We start from the raw sequence: 14,172 nt of genomic DNA, 5'->3' as shown, positions 1-14,172 counted from the left end.
GGCATCTGGGTTGGTTCCATAGTCTAGCAATTGTGAATTGTGCTGCTATGAACATCGATGTGGCAGTATCCCTGTAGCATGCTCTTTTAAGGTCTTCAGGGAATAGTCCGAGAAGGGCAATAGCAGGGTCAAATGGTGGTTCCATTCCCAGCTTTCCCAGGAATCTCCAAACTGCTTTCCAAATTGGCCACACCAATTTGCAGTCCCACCAACAATGTACAAGTGTACCCTTTTCTCCACATCCTCGCCAGCACTTGTTGTTGTTTGACTTCATAGTGGCTGCCAATCTTATTGGAGTGAGATGGTATCTTAGGGTGGTTTTGATTTGCATTTCTCTGACTGCTAGAGATGGTGAGCATTTTTTCATGTACTTGTTGATTGATTGTATATCCTCCTCTGAGAAGTGTCTGTTCAGGTCCTTGGCCCATTTGTTGATTGGGTTATTTGTTATCTTATTGTCTAATTTTTTGAGTTCTTTGTATACTCTGGATATTAGGGCTCTATCTGAAGTGTGAGGAGTAAAAATTTGTTCCCAGGATGTGGGCTCCCTATTTACCTCTCTTATTGTTTCTCTTGCTGAGAAAAAACTTTCAAGTTTAATTAAGTCCCATTTGTTGATTCTTGTTGTTAACTCTTGTGCTATGGGTGTCCTATTAAGGAATTTGGCGCCCGACCCCACAATCTGTAGATCGGAGCCAACTTTTTCTTCTATCAGACGCAGAGTCTCTGGTTTGATATCAAGCTCCTTGATCCATTTTGAGTTAACTTTTGTGCATTGCAAGAGAAAGGGATTCAGTTTCATTTTGTTGCATATGGATTTCCAGTTTTCCCAACACCATTTGTTGAAGATGCTATCCTTCCTCCATTGCATGCTTTTAGCCCCTTTATCAAATATAAGATAGTTGTAACTTTGTTGATTAGTCTCTGTGTCCTCTATTCTATACCATTGGTCCACCCGCCTGTTTTGGTACCAGTACCATGCTGTTTTTGTCACTATTGCTCTGTAATATAGTTTGAAATCTGGTATCGCTATACCACCTGATTCACACTTCCTGTTTAGAATTGCTTTTGCTATTCTGGGTCTTTTATTTTTCCATATGAATTTCATGATTGCTTTATCAATTTCTACAAGATATGCCATTGGGATTTTGATTGGCATTGCATTAAACCTATAGAGAACTTTTGGTAATATCGCCATTTTGATGATGGTAGTTCTGCCTATCCATGAACAGGGTATATTTTTCCATTTTCTAAGATCTTCATCAAATTCTCTCTTTAGGGTTCTGTAGTTTTCATTATATAAATCTTTCACCTCTTTTGTTAGGTTAATTCCCAAGTATTTTATTTTTTTTTTGAGGATATTGTGAATGGAGTGTTTTTCCTCATTTCCGTTTCAGAAGTTTTGTCACTGATATACAGAAATGCCTTTGATTTATGCATGTTGATTTTATATCCTGCCACTTTGCTGAATTCATTTATTAGTTCTAGTAGTTTCTTTGTAGACCCTTTTGGGTCTTCTAGGTATAGAATCATGTCATCTGCAAATAGTGATAATTTAAGTTCTTCTTTTCCAATTTTTATGCCTTTAATTTCTTTCATCTGTCTAATTGCTCTGGCCAGTGTTTCGAGAACTATATTGAATAGAAGTGGAGATAGAGGGCATCCCTGTCTTGTTCCGGATTTTATAGGGAATTTCTTCAACCTTTGTCCATTCAGAATGATGCTAGCCTGAGGCTTAGCATAGATAGCTTTTACAATGTCAAGGTAAGTTCCTGTTATCCCTAATTTTTCTAATGTTTTGAACATAAAGGGATGCTGTACTTTGTCAAATGCTTTCTCTGCATCAATCGAGATGATCATATGGTTCTTATCTTTAAGCCTATTGATGTGGTGATTGATTTCCATATGTTGAACAATCCTTGCATCCCAGGGATGAATCCTACTTGATCATGGTGCACAATTTTTTTGATGTGTTTTTGTATTCGATTCGCCAGAATTTTATTGAGGATTTTTGCATCTAGGTTCATTAGAGATATTGGTCTGTAGTTTTCTTTCTTTGAGGTGTCTTTGTCTGGTTTCGGAATCAGGGTGATATTGGCCTCATAGAATGAATTTGGAAGAGCTCCCTCTTTTTCTATTTCCTGAAATAACTTGAAAAGTATTGGTATTAATTCTTCTTTAAAGGTTTTGTAAAACTCCGCTGTATACCCATCCGGTCCTGGGCTTTTCTTGGTTGGTAGTCTTTTGATGGCTTCTTCAATTTCATCCATTGATATTGGTCTGTTCAAATTGTGTGTATCCTCCTGAGTCAGTCTGGGTAACTCATATGCCTTAAGAAATTTATCGATGTCTTCACTATCTTCTATTTTGTTGGAATATAGGTTTTCAAAATGATTTCTAATTGTCTTCTGTATTTCTGTAGCATCTGTTGTGATATTGCCTTTTTCATCCCGTATGTTAGTAATTTGAGTTCTCTCTCTTCTTCTCTTTGTTAGCATGGCTAAAGGTCTGTTGATCTTATTTATTTTTTCGAAGAACCAACTTTTAGTTTTGTTAATTTTTTCAATAGTTTCTTTTGTTTCAATTTCATTGATTTCCGCTCTGATTTTAATTATTTCTAGCCTTCTGCTACATTTGCTGTTGTTTTGCTCTTCCTTTTCTAGGGCTTTGAGATGAAGTGTGAGCTCATTTATTTGTTGGTTTTTTCTTTTTTTGAGGAATGACCACCAGGCGATGAATTTTCCTCTTAAAACTGCTTTCATTGTGTCCCATAGATTCCGATATGTTGTGTCTGTATTTTCATTTATCTCTAAGAATTTTTTGATTTCCTCCTTTATGTCTTCTGTAACCCCTTGATCGTTCAGTAACATATTATTCATTTTCCATATGATATTGGATTTTCCCTTCCTTCTTTTATCATTGATTTCCAGTTTCATTCCATTATGATCAGATAAAATGCATGGTATTATCTCCACCCCTTTATATTTACTGAGGATTGCCCTATGGCATAATATATGGTCTATTTTTGAGAAGGATCCATGTGCTGCTGAGAAAAAAGTATATCCATTTGATGATGGTTGATATATTCTATATATGTCAGTTAAGTCTAGGTTATTGATTGTGATATTGAGTTCTATAGTTTCTTTATTCAATTTTTGTTTGGAGGATCTGTCCAATGGTGAGAGAGGTGTGTTGAAGTCACCCATAATTATTGTGTTGTGGTCTATTTGATTCTTGAACTTGAGGAGAATTTGTTTTATGAATGTCGCAGCACCATTGTTTGGTGCATAGATATTGATAATTGTTATGCCTTGTTGGTGAATGGTTCCTTTTAACAGTATATAATGACCTTCTTTATCCCTTTTGATTTACTTAGTCTTGAAGTCGATTTTATTCGATATGAGGATGGCCACCCCTGCTTGCTTACGAGAACTGTGTACGTGGTATATTTTTTCCCATCCTTTCACCTTCAGCCTGTGTATGTCTTTTCCAATCAGCTGTGTCTCCTGGAGGCAGCATATTGTTGGGTTTGTTTTTTTAATCCATGATACCAGCCTATGTCGCTTTATTGGAGAGTTTAAGCATTAACATTCAGAGTTACTATTGATATATGGTTTGAACTTCCATCCATGTTTGATTGTTTATCCTTTTTTTAAAAAAAAAATTTAGTTTGTTTCTCCGTGATTATCTTTCCCGTCACCCTCTGTCTTTACCGAGGCACTTCCCACTGATGGTTTTGGTTATTGTTTTTCATTTCTTCCTCGTGTAGTGTTTTGCTCAAAATGCTTTGCAATGCTGGTTTTCTGGCTGCAAATTCTTTTAACTTTTGTTTATCATGAAAGATCTTTATTTCGTTGTCATACCTGAAGCTTAATTTTGCTGGATACAGAATTCTTGGTTGGCATCCATTGTCTTTCAGAGTTTGAAATACATTGTTCCATGACCTTCTTGCTTTCAGTGTCTGTGAGGAAAAATCCGTTGTTAACTGTATTGGTTTACCCCTAAATGTAATCTGTCTCCTTTCTCTTGTAGCTTTTAATATTTTCTCTTTGTTCTGTATATTGGAGATCTTCATAACAATGTGTCTTGGCGTTGGTCTACTGTGATTTTGTGTGCTCGGTGTCCTGTATGCATCTTCAATTTGTATATCTGTTTCCTTTTTTATTTCTGGAAAGTTTTCTGTAATTATTTCATTCAGCAGGTTACTCATTCCCTTGGTTTGAATCTCTGTACCTTCTTCTATCCCGATGACTCATAAGTTTGGTTTCTTCATGTTATCCCATAACTCTTGGATGTTTTTCTCGTGATTTTTTACCAGCCTTTCTGAGTTGGCTAGACTCTTTTCAAGATGGTATATTTTGTCTTCATTATCTGACGTTCTGGCTTCTACTTGCTCCACTCTGGTAGCGATACTCTCAATTGAGTTTTTAATTTGGTTTATCGTTTCCTTCATTTCTAGAATTATTTTTTGATTATTTTTTATAATCTCTATCTCCTGATAAAGATGCTTAACTTCTTCTTTTAGCTGTTTATGTAATTCATTCTCAATGTGTTCTTTCGCTGCTTGAATTTGCTGTCTTGTATCCTCTTTAAGGTTCCATTCCATCTGTCTAAGGTGTTCCTTGAGGTCTTTATATGACCATTTTTCTGATGACTCTAGGTCCTCCTGAATATTTAGGCTGTCCTGCATTGTTTGTACTCCTTTTCTTCCTTGTTTCTTGAAGCTGCTCATGTTGCTTCTTGTTCTGTTTGACTGCTGAGTTACTGTTTACTCCTATAAATTTATTTGATGCTTGGGAGGAAAGGTATTAGAAGGGAAGGGAAGAAGTCACTAAAGAGAATGAGAGTAGGCAGATAGAATTCAAGGAAGGGGGGATAAGAAAAATGAAAAGACAAAAGAAAGAAATAGGAACAATTCCCGGCAGGACCCCCTTCACGGAATTTTGCTAGAAGTTCCTCAGTAGGTAGACTGCCGCTGTTCCAAAGGGTCTTTTTGAGCCCGTTACTGTGGAGACATTAGAATCGCTGCTTCCTCGTCGGCGGCCATGTTGGATCCCCCGATGAATTTCAATACCAAAAAAGCCATACAACTGAAAGCCTTTTTGATTCACTGTAATGAATGAACAAGATTCATTCTAATAAAGATCATATAATATTTGTGTATAATAACTGTGTACATTTAAAACATTAAAAATAGAACTAAATATCTGACCATAGCATACAGAGGCACATTTTCATTTATAAAAACAACATTGTGGCACACATTTCATCATATAATGAGAACAATACACATCAGAATTGCATTTTATTTTATATATATATATATATATATATATATATATATATATATATATATATCTCAAGACCAGTTAAGTCTCTTCTCAAATCTGCTAAGTATTATGGGGAAGGAAAGCAGGAAATGTAGGAATTTGGAAGATAGATCTTCCAAGTCTTAAAAAAGTGAAAATATAAAAACTCTTTCTTCGAGATATGTGTGTGTGTGTGTGTGTGTGTGTGTAATCTGAGATATATATTTTTCCTCCCTAGTTCTGATGACTCTGTTCCGGGAATTGGGAAGCATTGAATTGTTGGTCAACTTGAGTTTCAAGATGTGTAGTTACCCTTAGTGTTTTACAGAGTCTCCTAAAATCTTTGCCATCTCCAGTTAGGTTAAGCTTATTGATCATTTGTTGGTTAAAGAAATAAGAGTCCTAGAAATGATGAGAAAGTGAGTTATGATTTCTTTCTGTCCCAGATCTATCATGGTTCATCTCTAAGAGATTATCTTGAAAAAATGAGGTTCATGCATATTATTAGACAGTGTTTTCATCCTTTGGGGACAAATTAATGCTAAAAGAAAGATGCTCTGTTTCTAGCTCTCAAACTGTTGATGTCCAGATTATCATAAATTATATTTCACTATGGAAAGGGAAAAAATAGTCCTTTTAACAGAATCTAAGTTTTGAGACAGAATTTTAATCTATGGAGACTGCATAAAGGATTGTGTTTAAGTCATTTGATGTGCCCAACTGGGGTATCTGTTTTCTTCTCTGGCTTGGACTTATAAATATTTAAAATAGTATTCCCTTCTAAGGACTACTGTCAGTTTTGGTGGACAAGGCCCATTTACAAATAACACATGGAAGTCTTTAAGGATGGGGAAGAAAACCTGGGGAATTGGATGATACAGTTTAATGTAAGAGGACCAGAAAACCAAGATTTTTTTAAATATTTTTAAATTATAGATGGATACAATATCTTTATTTTATTTATTTATTTTTATCTGGTGCTGGGAATCAAACCCAGTGCCTCAGCCTCATGTATGCTGAGTAAGCACTCTACCACTGAGCCACAACCCCAGCCCCAGGGCTTTTTTTTTTAACCTGACAGTTTCCTAAGCAACTAGGCTCAGTTATCAAGAAAAACAAGCCCTTACCTACAAACCAGTTCTATTGAGGTGAAGCATTCCATCACGGAATCCATCTCTTCTTTTAATTCTGTGACTTTTCAGATTTTCTGTCTCCTTTAAGGTTAGGGTAGGGAAAGGGGGATCCCCTAAGCCCCACTCTGAAGGGCATTTAAGGTTCACCAGTTCCACCCAGCCCTTTTGGTCCAGTCAGACCATGTGCTAGCATCACCCCAGTTGGCATTTTCCAGGCCATTCCTTTTTGTGCCCCCAGGTTCTGAGATTCCCACAGCCTAATTCTGCCCCAACAGGATCTTTCTACCCTCTCTGTCTTTTGGACTGCACTATTTAACAAACAAACAAACACAAAAAGCAATCTGTTTAACCAGATCTGGCTTACTGATTTAATTCTTCCTCTACTTGCAAAATAATTCAAACCAAAACTTAGAAATTCAACAGTTCAATCTTCTCTGGATGCTTTTATGAACAGAAATATATAGAAAATGTTGGGGAAAAACCCAACAGGAAATATCTGAAGACATGCAATTCCTGAGACATGAAGGAAGTGAATATTGCTAATGGTCCTATGTAAAGGAAAAGACTTAACAATGGGTATATTACCTGAGTGCTTCCTCTCTATGCAAGGCACTTAATGCAAGGCACTAAGCTACCCACCTGAGCTGAGTGTTTTTCATAGCTTATTTCATTTAATCCTCACCTAAGGTAAGTATTATTATTAAATCCTAATTTATAGACCAGGAAACTGAAGCTTAGTGAGCTTAAGTTACATGTTCAACATCACAGAACTAGTAAATAGTAGAGGCAAATTGAGAAAAGAAGCCAGCACACACTCTTTCTAGTAAGCTATATTCTTCTCCTAACTCAAAGATTGCCTCTAAGCAGTTTTCATTTAATTCTGAGTAGTGATTCTCAATCTTGGGCTATTTTGCCCCTCCTCTAGGGGACATTCTGTTATATTTGGGAACATTTTTGGTTTGTCTCAACTGACATGAGAGTGTTCCTGATGTCCTAGAAAGTAGAGACCAAGGATATTGCTAACTACGCAAAGCTCAGGATGGCCTCCCACAATAAAGAATTAATTATCTGTTCTAAAATGTCAACAGCGCTGAGGTTGAAAAAGCTTGATTCAAGGGATCATGGATTTTTTTAAAGCCAATTCATAAAGATCAAGGGTTTTTGTCTATACCTCAATCATATGTACATTCTGTCCCCTCACAGATGACAGCAGCCTTCTGAATCTAACTCCCTACCCTCTGGTTAGAAGACGGAAGAGAAGGTTCTTTGGGCTGTGTTGTCTCGTCTCAAGCTAGGCTCTTCTTCTTCCTGAAGCCCACCACTGAAAACACCTGGAAAAAAATTACAAAACCGGAGGACCTCCGGACAGCTGGACCACACAGTGATGGGTTTTTGACTATGTTTTCTATGCTTCCTTCTTATTACTTTTATCCGCCTCTCCCTACCCTTTTAAATGATTTTACACTTGAAAGCAGCTGCCTTCAAGAGAAAAAAAAAGAACAGAATCAAAAAGCAGGCTGTTTTTAAAAGGATTTTTAAAGCTGACATTGTGCATGTCTGCTCCAAACCATGCCATAATAGATGCAAGGATTATGATTTTTAAATAATTTAAAGGTTTTTTAAATGTATTATACAGAGAAAATTTATTTCACTTATAATAGTCTATCTATAGCTCTTGCTGATCTCAACAATTTATCATAAATGAAAAAAAGTCTTTAAACATAGAAATTATTTAAAACTGCAAAACTGTGTTCAAATATTCAATCTATCGATATCATTAGAAATATTATAATCAAACATACACCACCTCACATATTGCTTTCTCTGCACTCATTTAAGTTTAGTCTTCCATTCTGTCAGAATCTAAAAGCTTCAACATAAAAATATCTTAATTTATAATGCAACAAAAATCATATATGAAAAATATTTAATTTTGTAAATATACAATAATCCTAATAACTTCGTACAATGCATATGGGCAACTAAGTTCCCTTTGATCCAATGGTGTCTTTTTCCGCTTCTTGGAGAATGAAGTTATACAGTTAGGAAATGGTGTAGTAACATATACAATTACCCTCCAATGTAAAATTGAATATTATCACATTTCGTTCTAATTGAAATTTGAAGCATGGTGTCTGCACATCAGCATAGTGTTAAATCTTATAGGGCATGCTGGAATTAGCTCAGATCGTAAAAATATTTAACATTTTACATTATTAATAAAAAAATTTTAGTTAAGCTAAGCTTGTCTCATTTTAGATGACTATGCAGATATGACTTTTCCAATGTGTACTTGGTGTCTTGTCTTATGCTTAGAATCTTGAAAGCAGGACACATTAAGCAATACTATATTTTAGAAAGGAGGAAGCCACGTGCTTTGTTTATCTGCTCCAGACTTCATTGTGATCTTCCTCCACTAAACTTGTATCATGGTATAAATTTTGTTATATTTTCCCCCTGCTCTTCCTTTGACCTATTTCCCACACAGAATTTCCTGTGGTTTGAAAGATCAAGTCTTTGCACTTCTTTTCTTGTTTCACATAGTCTGAACAATTGTCAAGTCGGACAGGAAATACCAGGGTCCAGTACAATAGAAGAAGAAGCTAGATGCCTACAAGTGGTTTACCCAAGATACAACTTTAATCTCAATCCTGTATAGGCACTTATATATACACCAATACTGTGACCTAAAAACTAAATATATTAAAGCTTTTGGCTTTCATGAAGATGAAGAGAGTAAATAATTATTCTATTAGGTTGAATTATATGAAATTGCTAGTATTTGACTGTTTTGACCTACAAAATAGCATTTTCATATAGTTCATTCTATTGGAATAGTCTTCTAGCTCCTTGTATTGAAAGCAAACAAAAGGATTAAAGGGTTGGAGGAGAACTCCAAAGGCTATGCAGGTCTCTATTTTGATAACACCAGCTATTTATTGACCTTATTCTTGGAGTCCAGAGTTGTGTTTCAAAGGACTGGTAATGAATATGAGGTTACAGGTATTCTGGCCATCCACAAACAGAAGTACCCCAGACAAGTCATGGGAGAAAAATCACAATTTTCTTTGTTAAATAGTTGTAAAACACTGTGGAACCATGCTATTTAAAGACCACCTTAGAAAACAAGCAACCACTCCCAGACTCAGCTGGTCTGCCCACTTTGATTTTTACAAATCAATCTTGATTAAAGCTTAATATTTTTTCCTGGATCTGGTTCATTTTCATCCCCTGATCTTATTTTATTTAAAGGCCTGTTTTCAAAATTATGAGTAGCCCAAATTGGCATGCTCTCAGCTCCCATCTCTGCCCTCTCCCACCCTTTGACTATATTAACCTCTTAGCTTCAATCTTGTTCCTACTAATCCATGCAAAGCTACTAACTGATAAGTCCGACCTTGGTGTTCAGCACGTTCTTCTAAATGCCTGACCTAAATCACTTCTGCTTGGTTAATTTGTGCTCACTCTCGCCTTAGTCTCTGTGTGAAGTAACACTTACCTTCTGTGCAATTGTCCTTTGTACAGCTGAAGACTGTTAATAAATTCAGGTCTCACCTCCATGTCTGGGAAGGCTGTAGTAGCTACTCATGGAGATGGGAATTTGTCTAATTACTTAGCCAGACTTTCCATATCTAAGGTAATATATTCAGCCACCTTATCTTTTATTCATAGTGCCTGTTTTCCAGCCTTCGATCAGTTTTATAGTTCCTGTAGACACACTCCAAGATTTATAGATGTCCTTGCAGTAGCAGGTCCTAAAAATTACATTTAGTACTCAAAGTTCTGATAACCTACATTGGCTCCTAGCTGCAATAGGTAATTTACCATCTCCCATTAGATATGCCAGCACAACCTTTAAGAGCTACCCCTCTCTACTCTCACCTACCCAAGGACTTTCTCAGGTGTGGTCTCATGAGATAAAGTTCTGCTGTCTTGGCTTCTGCTAGTGATTTGCTTTGAGATTGGCAATAACCTTGAGCTGATCTCAAGGGTAAGAAGAGAATTTTGAGCCTATTTTCTCATGTGTACCCACAAACTTGAAACACAAAAGGATGTAAATTTTTGTGGCACACACTCACTTATTTGACCACCATATTTGTAATATCCTATGTTGGTTTTCCCCCCAGATTACAACAGCAATATGTGTTCCTTGTGGGAAACCTGAAAAATACCACCTCATATAAGGAAAATAAAAATCAACGAAATTTCACCAAAATCATTGCACTTAAAGCCCCCTGGATTTTAGATCAGTCAGGGGACTGGGCCCAAAGGCACTTTAGGATAAGATGAGTAAAATGCCTACAAGTCCAAGGTATCACTTTGAAAATCTCTCTGCTTATGTTTTCCGTGCATCTAGGTGCAGACTCACTGCAAAGAGAACTTTAGAAGTAGAACAGTCTGATGCCTCCTCAAGTGAATTAAAGCTCTTGGGGAAAATTCTGAATTCTGCCTGACCATTTTGTTCCTCTGTGAAAACTGTTGAGATGCTCAGTGTTTGGTAATACTGCCACCTACTGAAAGTTGGGCTTCAGAATGAGGGGAAATAAACAGAGTATAAAACCATAGGATTCATTTAAGAAAGGGAACAAATGGGGCCAGATTAATAATGATCCTGTCTGGAATTTCAGACTCTGAAAGTCTTGACATTGAAAGGATTAAGGCTGTCATACAGCTTAACTTCCTATCCCTCAACCCCATACTTCAGCAATATTCATTACTGCTTGTGTTCTAGAATGTCACCAAAAGGAAAGCATTCAACCTTTAGGTAACTATAGGCAGACTAAGAAAAAGCAATGGTACTAGTGGCCTCACTAGAATTAAACACACAGTCTACAATTAACCCAAGAACCAAAAAAAAAAATCAAGCACATTATAAATATAACATTTCAAATTTGAGAAAACATTGAATTATTAAACAACTTTTATTGGGATAACGGATTAGCCATTTATTGGGAGAAACATTAGAACTATACCTCATAACTTTCATCCAAATAAATTCTAAATTAAATAAAGATAAATATGTTAAAGCACATAATTAAGCGTACAAAAGGATTAGCAGGCAACATGGATGAAGATGCTATTTTAGTGTGGAAAAAGACAAACAATCAAACAAACAAACAAAAAAGCCTTTCTAAGCATAATGCCAAAGGTAATAATTGTAAGGAAAAGATGGATGGATTGGACTGATTCAAAATCAAAAATTCCTTTGAAAAAACACCAGATTAAGGGAAAATATTATTTTTAATATATGAAACCGAGTCTAGATCTCAAATATATATCAAGAATTTAAATACCACTGCTTTAGGGAAGTTTTCATGGTTTATAATCCCCCATGCTTTTTTCACTATTGCTTGTTTAATTGTCTGGTTATCCTGCTAAATTGGAAGTAGAGATGACAGCAACCATGACTATTTTGCTTACTTTGTTTTCCCAACTACTAACACAGCTCTAGACACACAGATAAACTGAAAACATTTATTGAGTGAGTGAATAATGAATGAATGACATGAGTGATATTTTATGACTCAAAAAAAAGAAGCAAACTTTCCAGTGGAAAATTGAAGTAAGGACACAAAGTGGCAATGTATCATAACTTAAAATAATAGTTGAACTACTAGTAATCAAAAATACAAATTAGTCTGACAAACTCCCTTTTACATCTCAGAAAGGCTGAGAGTTAAAGAATTAAAGTTTCCAGGGACAACTAAGAAGTATGGAAATGAACATTCTCTTACAGTCAACAGGAGAGTAAATTGATACAACCTTTCTGGAAAATATTTTGGCACTATATTTTTCCTGTATACCCAGTAATTCCATGTTAGGGAAATTTTCCTTTAACATTTTCACAAAAAAGGAGTAAAGATGCATTCATTCATTATACAAATATATGCAAGAAAAGACGTTTATAGCAGCATTATTGGAGAAGTAGGAAAATGAAAATAAGCCTACATTATATGGTTAGTTGAATAAAGTACCTCATCCAATGGAATTCTGTGCACCAATAAAGAATAAGCTCTATGTATATGTATTGAAATGTACAGGTTAGATTATGAAATGAATAAAAGGAAGTTGCAGAAGAATACCATATGATCCCTTTTAAAAACATACATACACATGTGTGCATTGGAGTCTGAAAGGATGCTTGCCAAAGGATAACAGAATTTATCTCTGGGAGGTGAGATTTGGAGCAGTTATATTTTCTTTTTTGCATATCTGTAATTTCTAATTTTTCCACATGAGCATGTAGTATCTGTATAATTTTTTCAGGGAATAAACAATGATGTTCACAATATATATTAAATGAAAAACATGTTATAAAACAGTATGTATACTATGATATAATATTTGTAAAAAGAAAATTATATATAAATATATCCATGTATGTATATATATATATATATATATGCATAAGCAAGCTAGAAGGACACACATTACAATGTTAATAGCAGTTATCTATAGGTAGTGGGATTATGGGTGATTATTTTTTCTTTTGCTTTTCTGTGTTTTCTAATTTTTTCTACAATGAACATGTATTACTTGTGTAATAAAGACTAATAATAAAAGTTTTAAAAATATGTAAAAGTGAGAGACATTATGACTCACCACTTCTCCTACCCCATCCTACCCCTTACTTGGCTTATTCCATGTTATTAAATTATAAGCAGAGGGATGTGGAGAGGAAATGCCAGGGCACCAGATTGAAGATAAAAGAGAAAGAGGAGTGGGAGGAAACAAGGAGGGGAAAATGGAGCGAGACAGGAAGGAAGGAAGGAAGAAAGGAAGGAAGGAAGGAAGGAAGGAAGGAAGGAAGGAAGGAAGGAAGGAAGGAAGGAAGGAAGGAAGGAAAAAACTATTAAGTAATGAGAACAAAAACAGGCTTTGGAAACTTTTTTTTACTAACAATAGCAAAAAAATTTAAATAACGTTCATTTGAGAGCTTCATCAAGAAAAAAAATACATAGTGAAGAAATATTATTTATTAATAAAAGGGTGCACACACACATCTGTAGAGACATCTAAGAATTAAATTCTGATAGAAGGTAACCCACAAATCTACTTGATAGTCAAACTACTTAGTGTAGCTACTGTCAAGGGCTGTGCTGTGCAAGTTGGAGTTACACAGTCCTGATCTCAGATGTGCTCAAACCAAGTACCTGGCTATGGCTGGCTATTTCAGTACTCATTATCTCCTTTTTGTCTTTAGTAATAAAGACCCTAAGTATCAGGGACATATGGCCATCTAAAGTAAAGACTGTTTCTCAAGCTCCTTTGGAGGTGGGTGTGGCTATAAAACTAATTTTGACCAAAGGTATATGAGTGAAAGTGTGCAATTCCTAGCTAACATCCTAAAAGCAGGGGGTGTGCATCCCATGCTCTTCTTTCCTTCCCTTTAGACTACAATGAGAACAAGAGTGTAAAAGCTGAAGCAACCATGTCAGACTCAGAAATGCAATCACATGTGGTTAGCAGAAGTTCCTTAGAAGGCCTGGGTCATCAATTTCCATTATATTAAATATGGAAACCATTCCATCAATCAAATCACTTCTATCTGGTTTAAAGCATTAGTAGGGTGAATCCTTGTATAGAAGAACCTATTCACTGAATTAATTAGCTTCTCTAAATTTCGATTTCTTAATGGGAAAAAAAGGAGGACTATAATCCCATCATCACAAGAGATTCAACCAAATAATTTTCTAATAACTCATTTCAAACACAAACTCCTTTATGAG

General features: G+C 35.6%; 1 protein-coding gene across 2 annotated transcripts in view; it reads left to right on the top strand.

The window, feature by feature from the left end:
* RGS7BP (regulator of G protein signaling 7 binding protein) overlaps nt 1-12,964 on the top strand; it is a 108,003-nt gene extending 95,039 nt beyond the window's left edge. For both annotated transcript variants that reach the window (XM_081285347.1, XM_081285348.1), the window contains exon 6: nt 7,646-12,964. In XM_081285347.1, the coding sequence (XP_081141473.1) occupies nt 7,646-7,737 (92 nt within the window). In that variant the 3' untranslated portion in view covers nt 7,738-12,964. The remainder of the gene's footprint in view (nt 1-7,645) is intronic.
* Nucleotides 12,965-14,172: the final 1,208 nt, after the last annotated feature.

This window comes from Spermophilus citellus (genome assembly GCF_964194105.1).
Source record: "Spermophilus citellus genome assembly, chromosome: 1".
NCBI lineage: Eukaryota > Metazoa > Chordata > Mammalia > Rodentia > Sciuridae > Spermophilus > Spermophilus citellus.
This window is presented reverse-complemented; position numbering and strand designations above follow the sequence as displayed.